Raw genomic sequence first — 24,208 nt, 5'->3', positions numbered from 1 at the left:
TTTTTGCTGTAGGCCATGTCATATGAAGAAATTAATAAACCTTATTTAATCAATGACATGTTTACAAAATTTGGTTTGATTGCAAAGACGACTGAAGTAAAGAAATCCTGACTAATTCAATCGTACGAGAGGAATTAATTTCTTTAAAAAGTTGAGAACATGAGAAAGGCATGTCTTGGATATTCAATTTCCTGAATATTCAATATCCTAATCTCTTAGATTTACAGTCTACATTGAGGTTAGATAGTACAAACGGGGAGAATAACCATCAATAAGACAAGCACTATGCACACAAGCAGTGAAAGTTTTCTAGATGTTCAAACTTTTTTTTGCAACTGGTGCATTGGTTAGGAATCCATTGCGTTTATCTGTTGGGCAACGAAAACTGAAAGAGTTTCAAATGAACAGTGGGGTAAGGTGTTCCAGGTTAGAGCTGAGACTGATGGTAGCAAAGTAAATTCAAACAGATGCGATACTAGGCATGGAATAACAGCAAGGCATGAATATTCCTGGTTTCAGTAGGATGACAAGGCGACCATCAAGGGTTGTTGCAGTAAAGCTATAAATGAGCACAACTTAAAAAAGAGCAAAAACTAGGCAAAACATGACAATTACTCTTGGATTGTGATGAACAGCTGAAAGTAGATAATGTGGTACACCTCACATTCATAAAGACTACAAAATGAAATATGTGCATGGTGCTAACAAATCAATAGACGGTGGGGAAAGAAAAAAAAACAAAAAACTAAGGAACAGAAACAAGACAGAAAAAAAAAATGATAAAACTACTACTAATCACAAAACAAAAGAGGGACAGTTAATAAGGAGGCACATACACACACCTCCGTAGCAGAACACTACTGTCTATGCACACTGGCATCCAAAGTTAAGCAAGAGACAAGAGCACAGCAGCCTCTTTTCAGTCTGCTCGTGGGAAACAGACACAAACAGAGAGAATCTCACCCGTCTGCCCTTTCAGTCTCCTTTAACAAATAGCCACCACTGCGACTCTGGTGATTCTGGGCTATTTTGTTCTTGTATGGTCACTCTGCCATTATGGGTCAAATTCACAAATGTGGCTAGTTCAATCCAAGAACTCAACAGAGTCAGATATCAGCATCGGTCAACCTGGATTTATAAAGCACGTGGGGTGGTTTAAGGGGGGGGAAAAAGGAAAGGAAATTCAACCTTGGTTTTGCGACTCTGCCTGTTAGCAGAAGCATCCTGATTTTTGGCACAGTACTGAAGCCCTAGAAACATGACGAAGTCTAGCTGCCCAACTCGCTATAACTGCTCCTGCACGCTACAGCAACGGTTTGGATCTTCCTACAGCTTCAGATCATTCGTTTAACTCTCTTTGAACCCATAACATCTCTCTCCGACTTCAGTTTCCTGTACTCCAGTGAATGTGCGAGGGTGTTTGTGCGAGTTGAAAACATGGCGGCTTTACCGTGGGCTTTTATGCGTTATTTGGCTCATTGTCTGGTGGGCCTGTGACTGCAAGTTTGCTATGTAATCCCAGTATGGAGAAATCAACAAGCCATTCAACTGCCATGTCTAAATCAACAAACGCTGTTCTACCGCATGTTCTATTCTACATTAACAAAATACATTTAAAATAAAGAGGAAAGAAAAAAAAGAAAATTCTCTCAGCCCTTCCATGTCTGCTATTCAGATACAAATCTTTAGCCTTTATTTAAAAGAGAATTCCCAAAGCCCCTTTTTAAAAGACTCCCCCCTCTTTCCTTTTTTCTGTTTGTGAATCACCCAGAGCAGAGTCTCACAGCAGAGAGCAAGTGACATCTCTCACAGGCTCTCATTCCTGAACCTCTACTCCACAGACTTCAGGCAGAAAACTTTCCTCAAAGTTGAGCTGAATCCTTCTTTAGTGACTCCTGGCACCGTTTTCAGAGATGAAACCACCACCAACAAAAAGAAAAAAAAACAAAAAACAAAAAAAAACAAAACAAAACAAAAAAACAAAAATAAATAACACAAGCATCCTCCGTTGATTTTTCCCCATTCTCAAGATGTCCGGTGGCAGTACCTGAATGTCAGATCTCAACTTTGAAGGGAAAATTTTCCCAGAATCAGCTGCTTGAAAGCGTTTTTTTTAATATATATTTTTCTTTTTTTGAAAGACGTCACCCCCTCTTTCAGCTTGTGGAGACGACAGAGCAAGCTTGGTATTTTTTGCAGGTAGTTTTATAAGAGAACTTCGTCTTCTCTCCGTCTCGGGTGGCAGAGCGAGGTCTGCGGCCGCCAGCTGCAGCCTGGCAGCGAGAGAGAGGAGGCAGGGGAGGGGCCCCCCTGCTCCCCAGGAGGCGCCTCGACTTTGCGGAGTTGCAGATCGAAGATCTCGTTTGTTTTCTCTCCCACATCGTCTCCTCCTACGCTGCGTCTCCTCCTCTCTCCTCCTTCCCCAGCCTTAGTGAGTGGTGAGGTGATTTCCCCCTCCACTCTCTCTCTCGTTCTCTCTTCCTGTCCTGCTTTTCTCCCTCTTTTTTCACTCATGTGATTGGTTTGATTCTCTCCTGTTGCTCTCACACCATGGTGCTTCAGTTGTAACAGTGGAAAACGGGCATCCATGTTTGTTCTTTTTTAATATTTACCCAGATTTAAAATGCTGATGAACTAAGCTCAGCATAGGCCTAGCTCCCGTTCCAACAACCTGAGGACACAGGGAAAGAATTCCATCAGCATTTCATCTACACTAAGGTGTCATAAAGTATGCTTAATACAACTCCACTCCACTTGTACTGCACAGTATATTGTTTTCTCTGCACCTGTGATATCACTGAGTGACATTATCTATCATCAGTTTCCTTAGTTGAATTAGGGTTGTTAGATCAACAAAAACACATCATGGTGCAGTACGTGGGCCTAAAAGCGGGAGATAGGAAACCTTAAATTATTCATATTACTGTTTGTTAGGGCTGCAACTATCAAATATTTTCAGTTTAATATATTCTTAAGAATAGTATGTTGAATATTTGAAAATTCTTTAATAAGAAAAGCTGAAGACTTTTAATTTTAGTAACTGAATGTAAAAAGAGTTTTAATCGTTCTGTTATTTTAATTATTATTGCATAAATTCTATTTATGTATTTGATTTTTAATTAAACCTAACTAAAAGAGTATGATAAGAAGTAAGTTTCTGGTCAACTATTGCCAATGAACGAAGGAGGGCTCCAAGTCTTTAAGCCACTCAAAATTGCTTTATACTGGAGTATGCGCCAAGCTCAGCCATGTTGGCTTTAACTTGTGGTGCAGTCGAATAATTAGCACGCTCGCATTTATGCACGCCCTGCGATGGACTGGCGACCTGTCCAGGGTGTATCCTGCCTTCCGCCCAATTACAGCTGGGATAGGCTCCAGCACCCCACCGCGACCCAGAAGGATAAGCGGTTTGGATGATGTATGTATGCATGCATGCATTTATGCACTGTAAAAAATGCAACTGAGAACGTTAGCTAGCTATCAATCTGGAGCAGTAGAAAACTGCTATTTTTCTGAGCGCACGCAGAGTTAAGATACTGTCTCTCAAATCAGACAGGAATGGAGCCTTGCAAGCCATGCCAAATCACAGCCTAAAATGTATCAGGTGTGCAGAGCTGGACACTGTGCTACAGGTGACAAGATAGCATTTAGCTCAATAAACAAGTGTGCATTATCCCACAGCATTTATTGAATATAATGAATATTTGTTGCAGCTCCACTCTTAGCCTGCTCTCTATGGCATGCATAGAATTCTTTTTATCTCTCTTACACTCTAGTACTGAGAGAGTCCGGTCACTCCTCCGTGTTGGTATGCCCGTTCACCCTGGTATGTGGAATCCTGGGACAATGCCACGTCCATCTGCGACTTGAACTCATCACCCAGGTAACTGTCCTGTTAAGCAAAGAAGGAAAGAGGAAAAAAGAACCAAAAAAATTAGATCTTCTGAGTATAGGCCTGTATGGAAAAAAGACAGTGAGGGCTCAGATGTGGACAACATGATAAGTATGCATGTATGAATAGGGAGCTGCACTGTGTGTGTGTGGAGACAAATGCATGCCTATGTGTATGTACACACATTTGCTGTCAAGGACAGTTGATAAAAAGATTGTGTGCGTACCTGAGAGAGTTCAGGCTGGGACAGGCCTGGCTGGCTCATCTGTGAGGGCTGGCTCATAGTGATATACCCCTGGGTTAGGGGGCCCTGGGAGAAGGGCTGAGACACCAGGTCCTGGCTGGCCTGGCTGCTGGCCATGTTGGCCTGCCCACTGCCATGGTTACCCACGCCACGGTTCCTTTGACGACCCCCACGTCCACCCGTCTTACCCTTCGGAGCTCCACGGCCTGAGTCGAAAAGAGAAACATAAATACATAGCGCTAATAATCACTACTTTCATTCATTTGAGGCACTGGAAACAACATCCTAAACCAACAGACACACTAGATGCACCTCTTAAAACCAACAGTTCATCGTGGACTCAGTTCATCTGGTAACAGTAAAATCTGTTCAAACATACAGAGCTTTAAGTCTAAATACAGCCACTCCTAAGGTAGCCATGCCTCCATCAGTACTGGTAAACAGGTATTTGTTCGCTGGGTTTTGGGATTCAGATATTCTTCTTTTTTTCTTGGCTAAATGTAGGCCATCAATAAAGGTAAATTGCAAAATACTGTAACATTCAGGGTTCTCAAAAAAAATTTAAGACAACGAAGTTATGGTCCATAATGCATCTTTAATTTTAATTTGCTGAAAACAATGCCAAACACGACACTAAGGCTACGTTTACACAGCAGGCAAAAATTTGGGCCAAAAGTGGCCCAAATCTGATTTTCCCACCAAATGCGATTTTTTTGTTCGGCTGTTCACATTATCTTTTAAAATGTGACCTGTACGCAACATTAGTCTGAGCAGATCACACTCCTAAACCGACCCGTATGCGCGAAAGAACAATGCTTCACGTGGCGCGCTCGTCCAGAGGTAAACAAACATGACAGCCAGCGAATGCCTGTTGCTCCTGGAGCTTTCAATTTTGTCTTCGCCAGCATCACAAGAGCGATTATGGAGTTCCAATAGTTGACAGCAGGGCTCACCACCCACAATGCGTTCGAATTCGCTGTAAAAAGGGCACGTTATTCTGCCACGGCCACTTCTTTGGTTCACGTCCTCGGATTCTTTAAACTGTTCTTTGATGCCGCAGCCTCGTTCTCCTCCAGTCACGTTCGGCTGTTTCGTTCGAAACCTCTTCGAACACGGAGCGGGTGCAATAAGTCTCTTCTAATTTTTTGGTACAGAAACATCAGCCTAAATGTTTATGAGCCGCAGCAGCGCAAAATTATGACGAATGTCGAGTTGGACCGGCTTCACTTGATCGGGCAAGTTCACGTGGGGGCTGCAGTGTGTTGACAGAACAATGTAACAGACCAAACTCAATTCACTTTAATATTTAACCCCTCGCCACACAAAAATGGTTTTATCCATTTAATGGTTTCATTTGTTGACAAATGACGTCAGAGCGAGGCGCACAGGAAAATGTCAACGAAGCACGAATACGAAGTAAAGCGAGTCCGCAGCTTCATTCCGTCACGGAAAACTTAATTCTCATGGGTCGATTTTGACCCCTTGACCCCTCTGTACCCGAGATGTTCTGTAAACTTTGTAGGGAATAACCTAATAATCCTTTTTTTTTGTCAGAACTACAACTTCTAAGAATAAATGTCACAAAAAGTCTCCGTCACATTGCGTGTGTGGCAGCGAAAAAAGATGCTAGCACGTCTGGGCTGCTTGACATGTGAATACGACGGATGAACAGTGAAGCCGATTCCAGGTTGACCAAGTTAGTCACAACAGCATATCACACGGTTAAAAGAGAAAGACCCTTCACCGACTACCCACATGAAATAGACCTTCGAATTAAAAATGGACTGGAACTTGGTAGCCAGTATTGTACCAACATGGCTTGCAGAAGGTAAGTTAATATTTGCCAACTTATGTGTGCAAATGTTAACGTTAAGATTATTAACAGCTTTAATGTGAATTTATTTATAATAAAATACAAATAAAATCAATGGTAGGAATTTGAGCAGTTTTTTTAAAAATGTTTTATTTTAAGAATAAATAACCATAACTAAATATATTAGTTTTGTGTGCTTATTTACCTTAAAATACAAAAATTTGTTCGGAACAGTAACAATTTAGTTCGGGACAGTGAATTTTCAGACCGCTTGCGTGAGTTAACGTTGAACCCTGATAAACTGTTCTTATTCACACACACACAACAACTGAACAACGACTTAGAACATGGCGTGGCAACACCACAATACATTTTGTCAGCACGTTCTTGTACAATATTATTTTTAACTGCACTGTTAAAATATGGAAATATATCCCATCTCAGGCTCCTAATATCCCGCTCACTCACAGCAGTGAACACAATGCTAACGAGGTGCCAGACAACATGTACTACCAGGGGAGTAGCAAACAGTGCCCTGCGTACTGGACCCTTACTAAGGCTGCAACGTATGACCTTCATACCTCGGAGTTAGACCACTTCTATGAAGCACTGGCTAACGTGTGCATGGACTGTGCTATTACCTCTAGCCTACTGCCAAGAGAGGCTAGTGGATCTAATAAATGGAACAAAGCTGCAACGCAAGTGCCACAGCGCTCTGCAAGGAAAGTAGCTAGCCTAAAGACTCAGATTTTACAGGAGAAGAAGCTACGGATATGCTTTCAACACCGATGTTGGACGCGGATCCCCCTCACTTCAATACGCAGGACAAAACTTCAAGTATATGCTGTTAATTACTGCTAAAGCTCTGTAGTCTAGAAAAGGTATTTGAGACAGACCTAATAGGACCGAGAAGAAATAATTAAAGGCTTGCGTAAAAGCACAGCACCATCTTACCAGCAGCAGGGCCGTTAACCTGACCCAGGTAGCCTGGCGGGGGCATGGGGGGCATAACCAGGTTGAAGGGAATAGGGATGTTCATTGAGGCCATGGGGTTTGGCCCTGCCCCAATCATTCCAATCTGGTCGTGAGTCTGGAAGTACATATTTGACGGACGTCCTATAAAAGCAAAGAAAGAAAATTAAATCTGTGTCCAATTTCTATGAGTATTCCAGCTTGAGAGCCGGCTGAGAAGTTGAATCAGACATGGTAGAGAAAGGTAAAAAATTTGTAAAGGGTACACATTGGGTACCATAGCACTACAAGCTCCAAACTGTGCTGTGTAGGAAATAAAAAGTATAAGAGGTGAACTGGGCTTCCTTACCAGTGCTGCTGCGATCGTACACTGATCCAGGTATCATGGCCTCTCTGGCATCATACATCGCAGTGCTCATGAACCGAGCTCCCTAAATTACATAAAACACACAACTGTAAGTAATATTACTTCTAACATAAAACCATACTTTTCTGAATAACTGAGAACAGCAGAGGAAACAAACTTTAGGTTTATGTGCATGCAAGTGGGAACCAATTTTGCCCTGTGCAGGTCATCTGGCTGATTTTTCCTCCCAAAAGAAGTTGAATAAACTGAGTAAAAAAATCTATAACAGCTTGAAACAAACCAATGCCCTAAAACAGACTTAGACTGAATACCTCAAGACCAATACCTATGGTATCGAGAGATACCTGCAGAAACTCCTGCTTTGTTATTGGTGTGTATGTGTGTAGTCTGGTAGTGACACTCACAGGGTTAATAGTGTTGACAAGCTTCCGAGGTTTGCTGAACTGCATAAGACTCTCTCTCAGATTGTTGAGAGGTCCCTCCACCAGAACCTTTTGCTCCTTGTAGTAGTTCAGCAGGTGGTTCCACAGCGGCTGCTTGGACAGAGCTTTAGGATTCCCCACAATGATTACACCATACCTGATACCACAAAACATACATAGATTTACTGATCGTTGCTAACATGGAAAAGACACTTCCAGCCTGTCAATACTGAGTATTTCTTGATCATCAGTCAGTCATTTTGGAAAAGCAGCCTGTAGGTATGATTTAGCTGAAATGAGATATTCACCATTCCCCAATTCATGGCAAATCTATGATTAATCCCACTCTTGGAATCATCATTTTCAATAATGATTAAGCACTCTTTAGTTACAAAAAGGCAAATAATAGGATAACTAGGTAAAGGGTTACCTCGCCCTGGTGAGGGCCACGTTGAGCCTACGCGGGTCATTGAGGAAGCCGATGCCCTGGTGCTCGTTGGCCCTGACACAGGACAGAATGATGAAGTCCTTCTCTCGGCCCTGGAAGGCATCCACGCTAGCTATCTCCACCTCCTACAGAAACACGAAATAAATGGAACACAATAGTAATCATACATGCCACTATCCAGCATTATATCTGCCAGAGCAGTTTACTACTGTCTTATCTACCAATGCACACAACCATTGGCAAACAATTATGGAGAAGTGTTGTTACAACTAACAGGCCTGGATGATGGCACTTAACCTTCAAGAGGGGGAAAACACACACACACACACACACACACAAACAGAAAACAAATACCTCACCAATGCTAATGAATTCCAATAATATTACCTCATTTTCTTTTACCAAAGTAAAACTACTTTGATAATAGTGGAGTTTTGTCTTCCTGACTTTTCTGAAATTATGCAAAATAAATCTGGGTTGGTCTGCCACCTGAAGCAGCTCTTTCAGTTTCCTCATTTCAGAACATATTTTTGCTTATTGTAATGTGAATAAAAGTAAAAAAGTATCATGCATTGCTTCGTTCAGAGTGGCATTGTGAAACAGCTATTGGATGGTTGCAAATATTCCCAATAAAACCCAAACTTGTTCTTCCATGCGTCTGTAAGAAGTTGTGTGTAATATTTTTTTCCCCTGGGGAGTTGAGGGGTTGCAAACCCTAAACTACTTTTTTGGAGGGTTGCGGCATGAGATTTAGGAAGCGACCAGCAGCACTGTCTACTGTTGGGATATTTAGCTTCTCAAATTTGCAGTAAATGTTTTCATGCTTTAAATCTAACAGAATCCAGACATGCAACACTGTAAAAGGAGTAAATACATGCTGAACAGAGGACAAACTTAAATATGGGATCTCTCTGAAAATATTTGTGCACTATTTTTTATTTGCTGAGTTTAAAAGATTGGAAAGAAAGTGCCATAACTTATGCATTTTTTCAAAAAAACGTAGGAAACAAAATAATTGTGCATTAAAATGTGCAGAAGTTTGTTCTCTGTAGGAATGTGTACTTATTTCCACTTAGAAAATCAAAAAAAAAGTAATTTGACCAAGGGGTGTTCAAACTTCTGCATATAAATATAAGCTTTAACTTCCGAACGCTGGTCCCCACCAACCGTTCAGACCAAATTTACACCCGTCTAAATCTCCAAAATAAATGTAAAACTAAAAACTATGAGTGATTACAATGAGCAAGGACGGGCATTGTGCAAGTGACTGCGTGTACCTGGTACAGCTTTGTGTGCAGAGAGCCACTAAACTGCATGTATTGCACCAGATAGGAACGTTGTCCCTCGTACGGCGTGATGATACCGATTTGGTCAGGTTTGGCTCCAGCCTTCAGTAGGCGAGTGGTGATCTTCTCCACATTAGCAGCCTCGGTCCTGTACAAAAATCCCCATAGACACGTCTCATTACCTGCTCTCAGTGGAAGCCAGGTGCTACTTGCAAGGACATTTGATAAGAAATATTTCTAATACTTCAGCAGTCTACTCCACTCAACTCTTCTGCAGTACCATTTCCAGGTAGCATTTCAGCCACAAATGCCATTTTTAAGAATAAAGTAGTTAAACTAATAGTGTGTACCTGTTGAGGTAGGAGGTGCCTGAGCTAGCGATTTCCTCCTGGCCCTGCGTCACATAGAAGAACATGGGCTTATCTGGCTGAGGCCACTGGAAATCAAAGCCTTTCTTGAGGCGGTCAGCTAAAGTGGATGAGGAAAAGAGAAAAAAAAATTAATACAAATAACAGACTGTTTTAACAGATGCCTGGCGCATCAAAACACAGGTTCACACTCTGATATACACAGAATACGCAAACATTCGTTGTGCATACCGGCAGTGACTCCATTTTGGAGGGATCCTTCATAGAAGATGTTGGAGGGAAAGGCGCTGAGTGCAGGGTGCATACGGTACTGCACCTGGAGACGGATGGGTCTGATGCCCAGCACCACCAACCTCTCAAACAGGGACTGAGACAATCCTGCTTTAGCTGCCTTTTTACACATCACCACTGGGCCCAACTGACAGTGGTCACCCACCAGGATCAGCTGATAAGGGGCAGAGGTGAGATGAGTTAACAACGTTCATTTGTGTCCATCAGGCATAGCTGAGCTAAGTAAGTTTTTTGGCTACAATCCTACTGGTGATACTTGTACTTAAAGGGAAACTGTACCGATTACTCAAAATTTCTGGACAACTAAATTTTTCACATGTAAAAACCAAGTCATTCAGAGTGGTTTAATGTGAAAGGTGAGTCAGAATTGTTCACAGCATTGGTGATAGGAACCAGTCATCCATTTAATGCTTGTAACAGTTACCTCTGAATACTCTGCCTGAGGCCTGAGACGTTACTTAATGTTAGTTTTGAGACACAGTTTAGCACTAAACCTTTTTATTTAATGGCAGAGAGATGCATGCATGTCGTTGTAAGATAAAATAGGACCCAAGAAATTTTTTTTGCATTATCAACACACACACAAAGACACAGAAAACAAACATAGGTCAATGGTCATTCTGGATAGGAAATAAAATTATATCATACTACATTTGTGACCCCTACTTCCTATCATCAGCGCTGTAAAGAAAATCTCAGCAAGTTTCTCTACAAAGCACCACTGGACATCAAAGCACTGTGAATGGCATTGTCTGCATGAAATTACGCAGACCTATTGAAAAAAATTCCCCTTTACCCTGTTTTCCCCCTAACCCTTTACAGCATCAGTGTAAACTCATAAGGGGCTGGTTTACATGAATAAGGATTAAACCTAGTCTTGCCAATAGTCCAAATTAAACCTGAAATCAACACTGGAAGTTATTTTTAGTCTACAACTAGGCTTAATCTAGGTCTGGGAAACTGACCCAATGTTTACTTGGTCTAAGAGTGTACTCTATTTAGCTTTACCAAGTCATTAAGTCAAGTGAAATCCACTCGTTTGAGTAGTACCTGCTTGGCTCCCAGCACTACAGGTACCATGCACTCTGGCTCAGTGGCCTGGGTGCTCTCGTCTATCAGAATGGAGCGGAACTGCATCTTAGCCAGGCGAGGATCACCTGCACCCACACAAGTACAGCAGATCACATCTGCATTCTGTGAAAGAGAAAAAGTGAGGGAAACAAAGAGGAAACCCGTCAGAGTTCCAGTCATCAAAAAAGAAAGTCTCTATTGTGCATTATCGGAGAATATTGCTTACAGGGGTAAAACCATCTTAGTAACTAGTAACTGACTCATGTTTTCTATGTTTTGCAGAACATCAGTTTATTGCAAATAAACACGTTTCGTGCACAATGGCCAAAAGGGAAACATACCACTAAAACACACAGGGTTACGCTGCTTTTGTGCAACACTGTTTCCAATTTTAGCACTAAATGAATTTTATTTTAATTCCAAACCAACAGTATATGTTCAGGAATGCAAACAGGTAAGGGGTAAAAAGAATGAGAACACATGTGTAAAGAGAAACAACTAAAAACAACCACGGACCCCTCTGCGTAGCCCAGTGTCATACCCTAGGTCTGATTTTTGAAACCAAGGAATACGTCTGTGTCGTCACAAAACCCAAAACATCAGGAGTTGACATTTTCACATTTCTCTACCACGTCACCTTAGAAAAACTGTGAGCTACACAGTTGGCTAGCTAGCTTAAGCTAACTACCTACCTAGCTAAGGCATCTATGTTGAATACCACAAAACTGCCACATCTTTATTCAACATTACAGATCTTTGTTAACACAGCTGGCCCTGACCTCCCTGGGGTCCTAAGCTAAATCTTACAAATGGTGCCCTCCTAGCTGACCCCTGAGCCATGTAATCCATCTGCAATTGCCACACAGTCACACCTGACACCCCAGTACTCCAACTACAGTTCCATTACAACAGTTCGCTTCATCAGTCAGCCTATGGCCCAATTCCATTTCACCCCTCATCCCTACCACATAGCCCTTACCCCTCCGTTTTGTGCGTTCACGTCTAGGGGTAGGGTGTCCCGACTTTTGTTGAGATAGAGGGGTAGGGTGAAGTGTTAGGGCTACATGGCCCTCCAAATGGAGGTTTTCCAGAGGCACACTCCAAACGGAGCGTAATGAGGAAAAAAAGAAGAACTGGCAAGATGGCTGCACAAGCAACCAAAGAAACCCAAACTGTGAGTACTTTCTCCATTAAAAAATGTATGATAAGCATTGTATTATCTTAATTTTATGCCGTTTCAGCATATTATGGACCTTCTTTTCATAACAAGCATAAAAAGTTAGTAGAATGCTGATGTCTCGGTATGAGAAGCTGAAGAACAGCTGACTTCAGCTTCATATCACTGAAGAATTAAGGGTTGGCTGACACAAAGGGCAGAAGGGGCCCTTGCGCAATTTGCCGGGGCTACACGACATGCATAGGGCCGACCAGCTCCAATTTTTATTTATCATTATTTTGGTCTGCTAGAGTTAGAATAATGAGCGCAACTGACCTCACGTTCAGCAGACTCCTCATGCTTGTTGTCTCCTCAGCTCACGAGTACGTAAAGATATATACTGAAGCCTTTGCCACCAGCATTCCACAAAGACCCGCCCCACTCTGCCTCTGACTGGCTAGTTCTCATTGCCTTCATTAGGAATGAGATGGTTAGGGTATGAATATCAGGGTCAAAGCCAATCTTATCAGAGGCAGAGTAAGGGTGGGAAGGTGGGAAACGAATGTAGTTCAGAGAGGGTAAACAAGTCTTTCAGAACTTCATACCCATTTCATAGGGCTAGGAATTAAATATGATTTTACATTGCTATGATGCATGCGCAGTAACTGGTCTTTTTTTCTTAGTTTTGAACACACCATTTCTGCTAATGGCAGCTTTAAACCAGAAGCATCACAGCATGGCCAGTAAAGAAGATGTTTCCATGGTAGTTTTGCTTCAACAGACGAGAAAAACGTGCTGGGAGTATATTTCCTATGTTTCCTATGGGGCGGGTCTCAGAATGCAGGTGGGGGAAAAATGCAAGCCAGAGAAGGTAAACAAGTCTTTCTGAACTTCAGTCATCCGACAACAAAATCTCACCTTGAATCTGCGCCAATCTCATAGGTGACCTATACTGATCTCAAAATTTCACTGAAAGGTTAGTAATTCGCATCTTTGCTTGTTTCTCAGTGCAGAATAGACCCAAAAGAAGAGAGAAAAAAAGTACCATAAGCAGCTCTCTTTCTGCTGTGCGTTTAAGGGCTCTGTAGCGTTTCTCATCTGAGGAGGACAGCTCTCCAGTCTCATCCTTCAGCTGCTGTAGCTTCTGCAGCTCTGGCATACTGAAAGCAAACAAACAAAATTATAAAGCCTTCATGTCCCTTTGTGAAGTGTACAGAATGGAATAAAGTCTATAAAAGAACGACAAAAAACACTGCTACATCAATCTACTGGCATTAAAAACATGTAACCGACTTTTGTCACTTGTACTCTAAAATAAACATATAAAGCTACATGGAACATGTAGCTTTATATTTATTTATTTATTTTTTTTTACCTGTCCATGTTGCGGATCTGGTTGTGCAGGGCGAGGAAGGACACGGGAGAATCAATAGCCTCACGACTCTTAGCACACAGACGCACTACCTTCAGCCCGGTCTGGTGAATCTTCTCTGTCAGCTGGTCCACAGCAATGTTACTGGGAGCACACACCAGCACTGGCCTGGCACAGAAAAAAGGGGAACAGGTAAAAGTTGGTTAACTGGCATTCCTACACAATTTTTAAAATACTTTTAAATGTCTTTTCAAGACCTAAGCACAGCAAATATAAAATAATAATATTATTATTTAAACTGCTCAACAGCACACACAAACTCAAATATGGCATGCATCAACATACATTTAATACAAACCTATTGGTTGGATAAGCATGGATATACACTTTAAGACTGCATGATCCTTACATAGGATCAGTGTCAGTATCACTGCGATTGACTATCAGCTTTGCCCAACTCCAGTCATTCATCAGTGGCCAGTTTCTGACCACAGGATTGCTGCCGGCTGTGTAATTTTGGTTGCTCCGAACTAGCTTAATATATAAAATAACCTGCTCTTTAAGAACCGTCTTATAATTGTGCAATTTTAGATCGTTTTTAACCACACGCACAAACTCAACCAAAACCACATGCCCAATACAACTAGACACGTATGCTAACAAAACAGATGCGCAAAAACAAAACAAACAAACAAACAAAAAAACCCACATCATTTTCTATCAAAGTCCATGTATGGCCACAGAATAGAATAACTAAGTATAAAAGTTGATATTGATTGTTTTTTTAACTGTCCTTGCAAAATAGACAATACAGAGACTGCACTGTCCTATCGTGTATATTTCAGCGCACACTGTGTTTAGCTGAGCGGCTGTAGCTCAGTTTCTCAGCATATTTGCTCAGTACCTGGAAGCACAGTGTTATTGTGAATGAAACACCTTTATTGATAACTGTCTGCAAGCAGAGCTGTCCGGATGGGCTGCATTTTACATAGTATGCCTGTGTTTTCAAGCAGATAAATTGCAAGCTTCGTCCTTACATGATGGTCTACTCAACCATACAGTGTGTCACCAAAGAATAAGATTGTCTGGCTTTAGAGGACATTCAACTACAGGTCAACCAGTCAATAAGAGGACTTCAATAAGATGTGAAACTCCACAAGTGAGGTCCACAGATGCATTTTCCTTGGAAGTGGTTGCTATTGTGACTGTGCTACAGAGACTGTTGTGGAAAGCGACCGATGAGGAGCATGAGAACAAAACTATGAAACATTCTTTGCTTACAGCTGTACAGAAGTGCTTTTCTGATGTGGAACACTCTACTGCAGTGCTACTCAATCCAAGGTCACTAATGTAACATAGCTAGTTATTTACAATCAGATAAATTTGAATGATTTAATTGTTACGTTTGCACTCATTTACATTAACTATATGAAACAGTGCTGCTCTAATACATAACTATAGTTTTTTATAGACTACTTACGTGAAATAACCATTTTATAGGGCCATGAAATCAATATGATTTTCATTTGCTGTAATGCATGCGCAGTAACTGCACTACTTCTGCTAATGGCAGCTTATAACCAGAAGCATCGCAGCATGGCCAGCAAAGCAAGCATTTTCATGGTAGTTTTGCTTCAACAAAAGAGAAAATGTGCTGGGAGTATATTTTCTACACGATTCTGGCAGCATATCAATCATGACAAATAGCAAAAAACAAGACTGGAATATCCACGGGAAACCGGTGCAGAACAAAGTCAGATAGTGAACACTCAGCCTCAGATGCTCTACCTTTACATACATGGAGCATCTGATATCTATAATAGGTTAAATTGGCCACAACTGATTTTGCCAGGTTCACTAACTGTTCACACGCCCATGTGTATGCACTTCTGTGCAGGAGGTTTTATCAGTCCTGATAAAAAGTCCTTTGTGGGCCATGACTGAGCCTTTTAGAGCAAAATATATTCAGTGGATTGAAAACAGTTTATGAAGGTTAGAGCATAACATCTTTAAAAGTTATTCAAGAGTTTTCTCTGATGCATTTTGTAACTTTCAAACGAGATATTCTTGTGCGTTTGTCAACGCATACCAATTCGTTGTGTGCAGAATTGAAAACCATCTTCCCCACATCACGCTAAAATAACAGTCAGTAGCTGGTTATTTTGCATATCAGTCAAACGGCCTTTTCCTCTCAAAGTAGGCAGCTCTTCACCATGTTATGTTTGGCTTGTGAGGTTAAGTGAACACTGGAACTGCGTTTAAATGAAATTAACAACTGAAATTACTTTATCTCTAGAGTAGCTCTAGAACCGAGCGAGCCTATGAATTTCAGACAATGCTTGTGGTACAAAGACCCAAAATACTGTGAGTTTAAATCTAAGTTTAAAAGGTGATACAATTACATGTTTCTTAATATTTTGTAAGGGTAATATTTTTCAATAGTTAGAAGAGACAGACACTCACAGTTTCTCACATCTCTGGTAGTGATCTATTTCATCAGTAATAAAGAGAACTTGTGTTGAAATGTATTTCCCTCCATAAATTCCACTGCAGGTGATAGTTTCATTTTCTATTTTAATATTACTCATACGCTTTACTGTGTATTCTTGATAAATCCGCATTTGCTGCTTGGTCAGTGAAGTGCGCCCTGGGTTTTAAGCCTGAAACCTGAACAGTAGTCTAAAAATAAATGAGTAACAGGATCACAGTGATATGCAAACTTAAAAATAGTTCAGTCTACCCATGTTAATTACGTGTCTTACCCGTTGCCCTGTCTGGCCAGGTGGTAAACAATGGTTGCTGAGGTGACCGTCTTGCCAGTACCTGGAGGGCCCTGAATCAGACTGAGAGGACGCTGCAGCACAGTCTTCACAGCATATACCTAAACAAAAAACATAGCATTACTGTTTCAGTATCAGTGACTAAAATAGATCGGAATTGATAAAATTAGAGACAGGTTATAACAGAATGCATCTGTATGTAGCATATAATTAATTAAAACTTTATTTACAGTTTGAGATTAAAATATATCCTATTGTCTATGGATAAACAATTGTATTAAACCAGTGGTTCTGAATCCTGGTCCTGGAATACCACTGCCCTGTGCATTTTATAGTTTAGCCCTGCGTGAGGTAAAGTATGTACTCTAAGACAAAGACAGAGAACCATCGCATTATACATAACAATCAGAACTGGTTTCACTGGCTAAATAAGATACTGTATCAAGCACAAGTGAGATGTTTGTGGTACTCCACATTGACATACCTACAAATAAGTACTACAATACAGTACAAAAATTTTAAAACGCAAGGAAAGTTAGTATTAACATTAATATAATGTTAAATAAAATAAAAACACTATTCTATTAGTTAATAAGCAAACACATCCTCATTGCACCATGTGTGTGCTCTAGGGGATGCATAAAGTAGCCAACTAGTCAGCTAATAAATCCACTAGCAGATGCTGTTGACTAGTCAAGGACAGGGCCTGAAACACAGCGGTGGCAAAAGTTGTGAACAAAAAAACTCTCCAAAACACAAAGTACTTTAGTGTGAAAACACACAAGATGAAACCAGAACCACTGCAGGCTGTGTAAGAAGTGCCAACTGTCAGACGTGCTAAATGACCAATTATGATCCGTTAAACCAATTAAACACAGTTCAGTACTGTTCGGCATACACATTACGATCTCATTTCCTTGCTACTTAGGGCTGCGAAACAAAATTCAGGAATATTTTAAAAATGGGATAACGTGAACGTAGAGCTGGGCGATATGGCCAAAATGTTATCACGATAAACAAAATTCATATCATTCAATATTGATACAGACCGCGATAAATGTCAAATCATTATTTCTTCAAGGAAAAGTTATATCGCGATAATTATCGTTATCGTTTTAGCGCCCAGCCCTACGTGAATGTGTTCATGCTACTGTTCAAGGCTCAATGGTATGTATAGATGACAACTGTTTGCTACTACCATTTAGCTTGACAAACAATAGTTTGTTTCCCATCAGACTGATAAAACCAGTGCTGGTTTAAATTTACAGTGAGAGAATCGTAAGAACTGTGGTGATTTTAGCATGCAATTTACATCAGACAGTCTGTATATTTCTGAGCAGAGTGCCTGAGGCTGAAACTGAATTACAACTTCTTCTGCAGTGTAAAAGCAAAAATGAATCATTGTACAAGTCCACAGGTCCTCACCTGTGAGTGGTTGAGGTCAGGCAGGCCTTGGGCAGTGAAGCGCTTTGGTAGCTGGCATTTAATGATCACATCCTCCACCTCATGGCCAAGTAGCTTGTGGTAGATGTAGCCAGATACTGAGGTTTCATCCACTGCAAATGTTTTCAGGGCACTCTGCATGCTTTAACACAAAGTAAACAATAGCTCAGGAAAGCACTATTGACCAATAAAACTAACAATACACATTTTTGATTAATTATACAAAGCGGGCTACAAATAAAACAAAACAAATGTAATATTCTACACTATATGTCACAAAATTAAATATAAAAAAAAATACAATTCAGCCTAAAATCACTTAAGAAACTACTAACCGGTCAAAGGAAGTGGATTTCCACACAAAGTCCACCTGGAAGTTGTGAGGCACCTCCACAGGAGCTCCAGCACTACTCCTCAGTTCAATAGCAATCTCATCACCATAGTCTGAGAAGAACTCTTTAAGGAAAACTTAAACATATTTGCCTACTGAAGACAGCTGTTTCTGACATTCAGGCTATAATGAGCAGTTTTACAATTGGCTGCCTGGCACCAATTATTTATTTATTTATATTTATTTATTTCAAGAGATGGCAGTTCAGAGCCACTAACAGGGACCTCTCTGGAAGCACAAATAGCTCACTAGCCTAATAATCCATGTTGCACTGCAATTACAGCAGCTTTGTCCTATGGAGTAAACAGGAAGGATACTGTCAGGGACCTTGATGACGTGTCCAATTCCCTTCCAGAGAGGAGCCATGTCTCCCTTATAACGCAGGCAGATCTCATCCCCTTGCATCAGACGCATATCTGTGACAGAACACATTCAGTTAAGCTTCAAAACAGATTCCATAATTTTTCACATTTAATATGTTTGATTTTATAAACAACGCAAAACTGATTTTATATCCATCACATACACAGAGATACACCACAAACACTTACAAAAACCCATTAACACCAACAGCCTTGCATACCCTCATGCACACACAAACATACATACACACACACACACACACACACACACTGGACTCGTCCGTGCATACATCGATGAGGGATGCATGGGGCACGGAGTTGGGGATGGGATGGATATGAACCACTGGTAGACACAGAGGATGACGAAAGTAAATATTACCACCTGAATCCGTCTTGGGAAGTGTGAAATAAGCAATCCTCTTTTTATTCAGTCCCAAGTCCCACCTGACAGTTATATTGTCTTGGGTCTGAAAGCGCAAAAGGGAGGAAAAAAACTAAATTAGGAATATATGAGTACTTCTCACTGTTTATAACAAGAACTGTGCTATTCTCTTGTCAACAACATATTTCAACCATCCAGCAAACAAACTCTATTAATGATGATGATTCACTGGTATAGAGAACATATAAGCAGTTAATGTTAGCCCACCTGGGACTCTTTGAGCTTCTTATCATAGTCTGCCTCCAGTTTTACAAGTGGGCCGAAGATGTTCTGGTACTGGTAGGCATCCTCATAGCGAAGCAGCACATGCTGAGGCTCCTCGTCCACACCAGGCTTTTCCAAATCCTCAAGTGTCGCTGTAGGATTTTCCTACAAATCAGATACCACACACGGGGTTGAAGCCAAAACCACCCACTCAAATAACACTAGCAGCCACTAACATGGCTATAAATGTATCTGTGACGTGTATACAAGTCAAGTTCACAGAAGTCCTTGCCCATGTTGACTATGACTTAAGTACTATAAAGATTAGATCTTTCACAATCATACAAAGTGTTCAGACTTCTAAAGCCCAGAAAAGTTGTGGGCAGTGGCCTCCTGCACCTTCCACAGCTCCTCCAGTTTGTTGATCTGCTGAGCAGTGATCTGACGCGCCCTCAGCTGCTCCTGTTCAGACGGGATCTTTACCAGCCAGGACAGAAAGCAGCGATCCTGGATCAGAGGTTGCCACTGTGAGCTGTCCCAGTTAATGTCCTTCAGACTGCTCTGACTGGCACATGGCTGCCTAAACACACAAACAAACACCCATGTGAGTGATTAGCACTTTGGTCAACAGCCCCTAGACAGCCTTATTTTAAAACCTGAGATGTGAGATGCAATACTATTCATGTATGCTCTACTTCTTCTTTACTCCTAACAAAAAATAAACCCAACTATTATAACAAGCTTATAGTTTTGATCAGTCTCAACATTGAAAAGTTATAAACCATTTAAACGTCTACTGCCACATAAGCTTACTGCATTAACTTTTAACTCTACAGAAAAAAAAGAACACAGATGGCTTTACCTGCACAGGAGCACCACAACAGAATCAGCCTTGGCTGGGATGAAGCCCAAGAGGAAGACATTACGACAGCCACAGTTGTAGCATTCCAAAACAGTCTCCCCCAATGGGCCATCTTTATGCAGGGTCACCTCCTTACATTTGGCCCTCACCAAGTGATTGACAATATGGCTGCGTGAAACAAAATAAATAAAATGCAAATAATCAAATTATATAAGAATATTACATATACTATATCAATAAATGATAAATTTTACATATAAAAAAGAAAGATAAAAGCTTTTCAGCCTACCTGCCAGAGGTGTTGCCACGACCATTGCAGAACCATTTCTTGCTGGTGTTGCAATACACTACACAAGCAGGATCATGGATGCCACAATAACTTTAGGGAAAAAAATTGCCATTGAATCACCAACCACTGGGTAAATGATATTCAGGAACCAATACAACATACAAATAACATACATTTACTATATTTTCATAAAGTCTGTCGACATCTGTTCATCCAACTATTATGCTTAACACTAGATGCTAGAACACTGCTGCTTGAATCTGATTGAATTTAGTCACAAGACCATTAGTGAGTTCAGCTACTGATATTGGATGATTAGTGCTGGATCACAAACACCACTCCAACTCATCTCAAAGGTAATCAATGGTGCTCTGTCTTTCAAGAGAATACAGTTCCACAACCCAATGCTGGGGACCCCTCTAGCTGACACTTGGCTGGATATACTGACCATACACTTATATGTGGCTGATCCAGAGCATCTCATTCTATAAGCAAAGATTTTCTGTGAAGATTACATATGCCGTCTGTGCTCCAACTAACTCTTCCGTCAGCAACGGGTGTAACTTTTTATTGACGTTCATTACAAAGAACCTCTTTTGAATATATAATGGTCTAAATAAACATAAACATTAACAGAGGTCACAGAAACCTCAAAGTAAATCTAAGGGAAGGTGAATGTCACCACATGGTTAGTCTACCTGCATGCATGCACAGGAAGATCCTTGGTGTAATAGGTGTCCTCCTCATCTTCTTCAAAATTCAGCTCAGCCAGAAGTTGACTGGTTTTCACAACAGCATCTTCGCCGTTCTGCGATACTCCGTCTGGTCCGTTCACCTTCACACACACAGAAATTTTAAACCAACGTTTAAATTTCAGGGAAACCTTAAAGGAATAGTACACGAAGCCAGCATGTCACTCGGGCGAGCTCGCGTTTCTCCCCTGTTCAGCTAGCTTAGCCTAGCTTAGCTTTGCCAGCTGTTGTCGCGCTAACTTTTGCCAACCTGACTAATTAGCTAGCCAAATGAACACAGCCCACAGACTTGCAGTTTGAAGCAACACAACGCAAAAAGACAGCCGGTCGTTGTACGAATAGTGTTGATAATGTAACCTATAAGTGTGTTTCTGTCAGATTCAATCTGGTCGGCGAGGCTATGCGCGCTAGCTACGCCATTAACATTGGCACGGCTAGTTGGCGAGGCTTAGCTTTTAGCATCTAGCTTCGCTGCTAAGCTAACTCACAACGCTATTTTATAACACGCAGAAAATAAACAAGCCCGCTAATTCCGCTAGCCAGCTTGCTAGCTAGCTAGCTAGCTTCGTTTTTTCTGCATTCAAGTCGGACGGGGGGGGGCGATGAATTATTTCACGGAAAAGGATGAATAAAAGGAAAAGAACCTGGTTGTCCAACTGGCTCTGCGTTTGGCCTTGCGTCTGAGTCTGACTCGGCAGAGTGAAGTCGGTGAACTCGAACTCCGAGCCCTGGGTATCGGCTCCAAGCAGCTCTGCTTCCTCCGTGTCCAGGAAGGTGAGAGTCTGCGAGCTCGGCCCGTACGCCTCTACACTCATGTTTTCATATATTTATATCCCAACTGGCGACGTGTGCCTTCTCAATTCAAGCCCTCAGACACAAACTCAATGAAAATGTACAAAAATCCCGAATGCGTTCGCCGATATTGTTTTCCTTTAAACTTGGAAGCGAGCGACGTTTCTCAAATGAAAGCACATTCGGTTCAACTCCCACTCGAAACGGTGACGTAAACACCAAGCACCGCGCGAGTTGCACACGTAGAACGCAAAGCGGGAGTGACGTCGCACAAACTTGCACACATTTTTGAAAAGTTGGCGATGAGCGGGATTTTCTTCTCAATCAATCAAGTAACAACAAAGCTGATATCCCGATACCGCTGCTGGCCATTTCAAAGTCTTCTTGCATGTGTAAAAATTTAAATTGTTTTGTGTTTTCTTGAGTAAAAATGTGGACATTTTGTGTGAAACTAAGGATGAGCCGATAGGTCTTTATGCCTTGTTATGAAATGTAATTCCTTTTATTCATGATTCCTAATTATGCATAAAATGTTAATAAGAACTATTTCTATCTGGATAAGCATTGCAGAGAAATTTATGTAGGGTTAGAAATGCAGTAAAAAAGTAAAATGCAGATTTTTTTTAGCATAATTGCCCAAGGTTGCCTAAACATTCTGATCTTCCATGGTACAATGAATACATCATCAAATACTGGTTTGAAATATTGGTCAAATCTAAACATCTGTCTGATGTCAATCAGACATTTTAAAGTAGTTTCCTCCCAAAACTGCTATGATTACGATATTAACTTTATTTTTGCATTAGTATAAACTAAACTGCCACATAAGTTGACTGTTTACAGATAATTCCTTTTTATAATGATCAGTAGCATTGATGCTATCTATTCACCCATCTCTACAAAATAGTAGTTTGCTGCTAGAATCCAATTTTTTCTTTAGACAAAAAAATAACAGTTCCAGATAGCGGATTCATGAACGGCTTATCCCAGTAATCACAAGTTGATATTACATGTTTAATAAAGTAAAAAACATTGTGTTGACATGAGGAGCCTTCAACTAAAGTGACAAACATTTCTTCCTTTTATAACACTGTTACAAAGCATCTTTCCCAAGTAATGGAGCTTATAAGGCAGGTTGCTAAATACAGTATTCAGTGCTTATGCATGTGGTATGAATTTAGTATGTAGGCAGCCTTCAAATTTTATAATAATAACAACAAGGTGAAAGTTCATGAACAAAGTTTGAGATGGCTTGCTGGTTGCTAAGATGTTGCCAGGCCATTGCTATGGTATCCCAGGTGGTTGCTAAGGTGTTGCTAAGTTATTATAGATGGTTGCTAAGGTGTCATTTGGACATTGCTATAATATCACAGGCGGTTGCTAGGCCATTGCCATGGAATCCCATGTGGATGCTAAGGTGTTGCTAGGCTGTTGCTTTGGTATGCTAGGGGTTGATAAGGTGTTGGTAGGCCATTGCTATAGTATCCCAGATAGTTGCTAATGTATACACATGCTAGTATTTTGCAAGGTTATTCATGGTTGTTAGATTTGAAATTTCTCTACGTTCCACTATTATTTTCCTAAATCTTTATATATATAACACCTTTCATTATATTTACAAAATCTCAAAATGTTTTACACAGAAATATAGGTAAAAATTGGAATGATATAAACACTACACTGTATGTGTCTATATATATATATATATATATATATATATATATATGTGTGTGTGTGTGTGTGTGTGTGTTTTATATAATTGCTCTTTCCTGAATCGTCCATTGAAAAACAGTGTGTATATATATATGTACATGTGTATGTGTATATATATATGTATATATATATATATATATGTATATGTATATATGTATATATATATATATGTATAGGTATGTATTTATATATATATATATATATATACATATGTATGTATATATATAAATATATATACATATATATATATATTAATATACCATGCCACTATATAAATATATACATATATATATATATATATATATATATATATATATATATGTATATTAATATACACCATGCCACTCAACCATTAAACAGGGTCTTGTAAAAGATGAGGGGCTTGCTCAAGATGTCACACGTGAAATGCCCAGGTCACCACGAGAGACCCTAGCAAAAAAGTATTATGTGTCGCATTTCATGGATGGGCTCACCTC

The 24,208-nt window shown here is 40.5% G+C and overlaps 1 protein-coding gene across 2 annotated transcripts; it reads right to left on the bottom strand.

Annotated features, from left to right (window-relative positions):
- Positions 1–1,704: 1,704 nt before the first annotated feature.
- Positions 1,705–22,042, bottom strand: upf1 (UPF1 RNA helicase and ATPase). 2 transcript variants are annotated; one of them, XM_036556147.1, is made up of 24 exons: positions 21,872–22,042; positions 21,174–21,310; positions 20,476–20,565; positions 20,187–20,354; positions 19,724–19,904; positions 19,328–19,489; positions 19,058–19,145; positions 18,634–18,732; positions 18,261–18,369; positions 17,908–18,067; positions 16,465–16,583; positions 13,706–13,870; positions 13,376–13,490; positions 11,154–11,297; positions 10,044–10,257; positions 9,795–9,912; positions 9,436–9,592; positions 8,141–8,283; positions 7,693–7,867; positions 7,271–7,352; positions 6,904–7,065; positions 4,119–4,342; positions 3,770–3,892; positions 1,705–2,671 (listed from the first exon to the last, which is right to left on the bottom strand). In XM_036556147.1, the coding sequence occupies exons 1-23, from the start codon at positions 22,040–22,042 to the stop codon at positions 3,773–3,775; spliced, it is 3,303 nt and encodes a 1,100-aa protein (XP_036412040.1). In that variant the 3' UTR covers positions 1,705–2,671; positions 3,770–3,772. The 2 variants fall into 2 exon arrangements, with proteins under 2 accessions (XP_036412040.1, XP_036412041.1); XM_036556148.1 differs by lacking the exon at positions 1,705–2,671 and having other exon boundaries at positions 3,773–3,892; positions 19,061–19,145.
- Between the last annotated feature and the right edge of the window lie 2,166 nt (positions 22,043–24,208).

Source organism: Colossoma macropomum, unplaced genomic scaffold (assembly GCF_904425465.1).
Source record: "Colossoma macropomum unplaced genomic scaffold, Colossoma_macropomum, whole genome shotgun sequence".
Taxonomy (NCBI): Eukaryota; Metazoa; Chordata; class Actinopteri; order Characiformes; family Serrasalmidae; genus Colossoma; species Colossoma macropomum.
Note: the sequence above shows the minus strand (reverse complement) of the source record. Positions and strands in the feature narration are given on the sequence as shown.

Bases quoted from the DNA above. Each gene is read 5' to 3' on its own strand.
- upf1 (XM_036556147.1), bottom strand. From the start codon at position 22,042: ATGAGTGTAGAGGCGTACGGGCCGAGCTCGCAGACTCTCACCTTCCTG. The intron at 8,284-9,435 runs GTACACGCAGTC...GTGTTTCTGTAG, and splicing joins TGCACACAAAGCTGTACCAG to GAGGTGGAGATAGCTAGCGT. The intron at 3,893-4,118 runs GTACGCACACAA...TTTGCTTAACAG, and splicing joins CCCAGCCTGAACTCTCTCAG to GACAGTTACCTGGGTGATGA.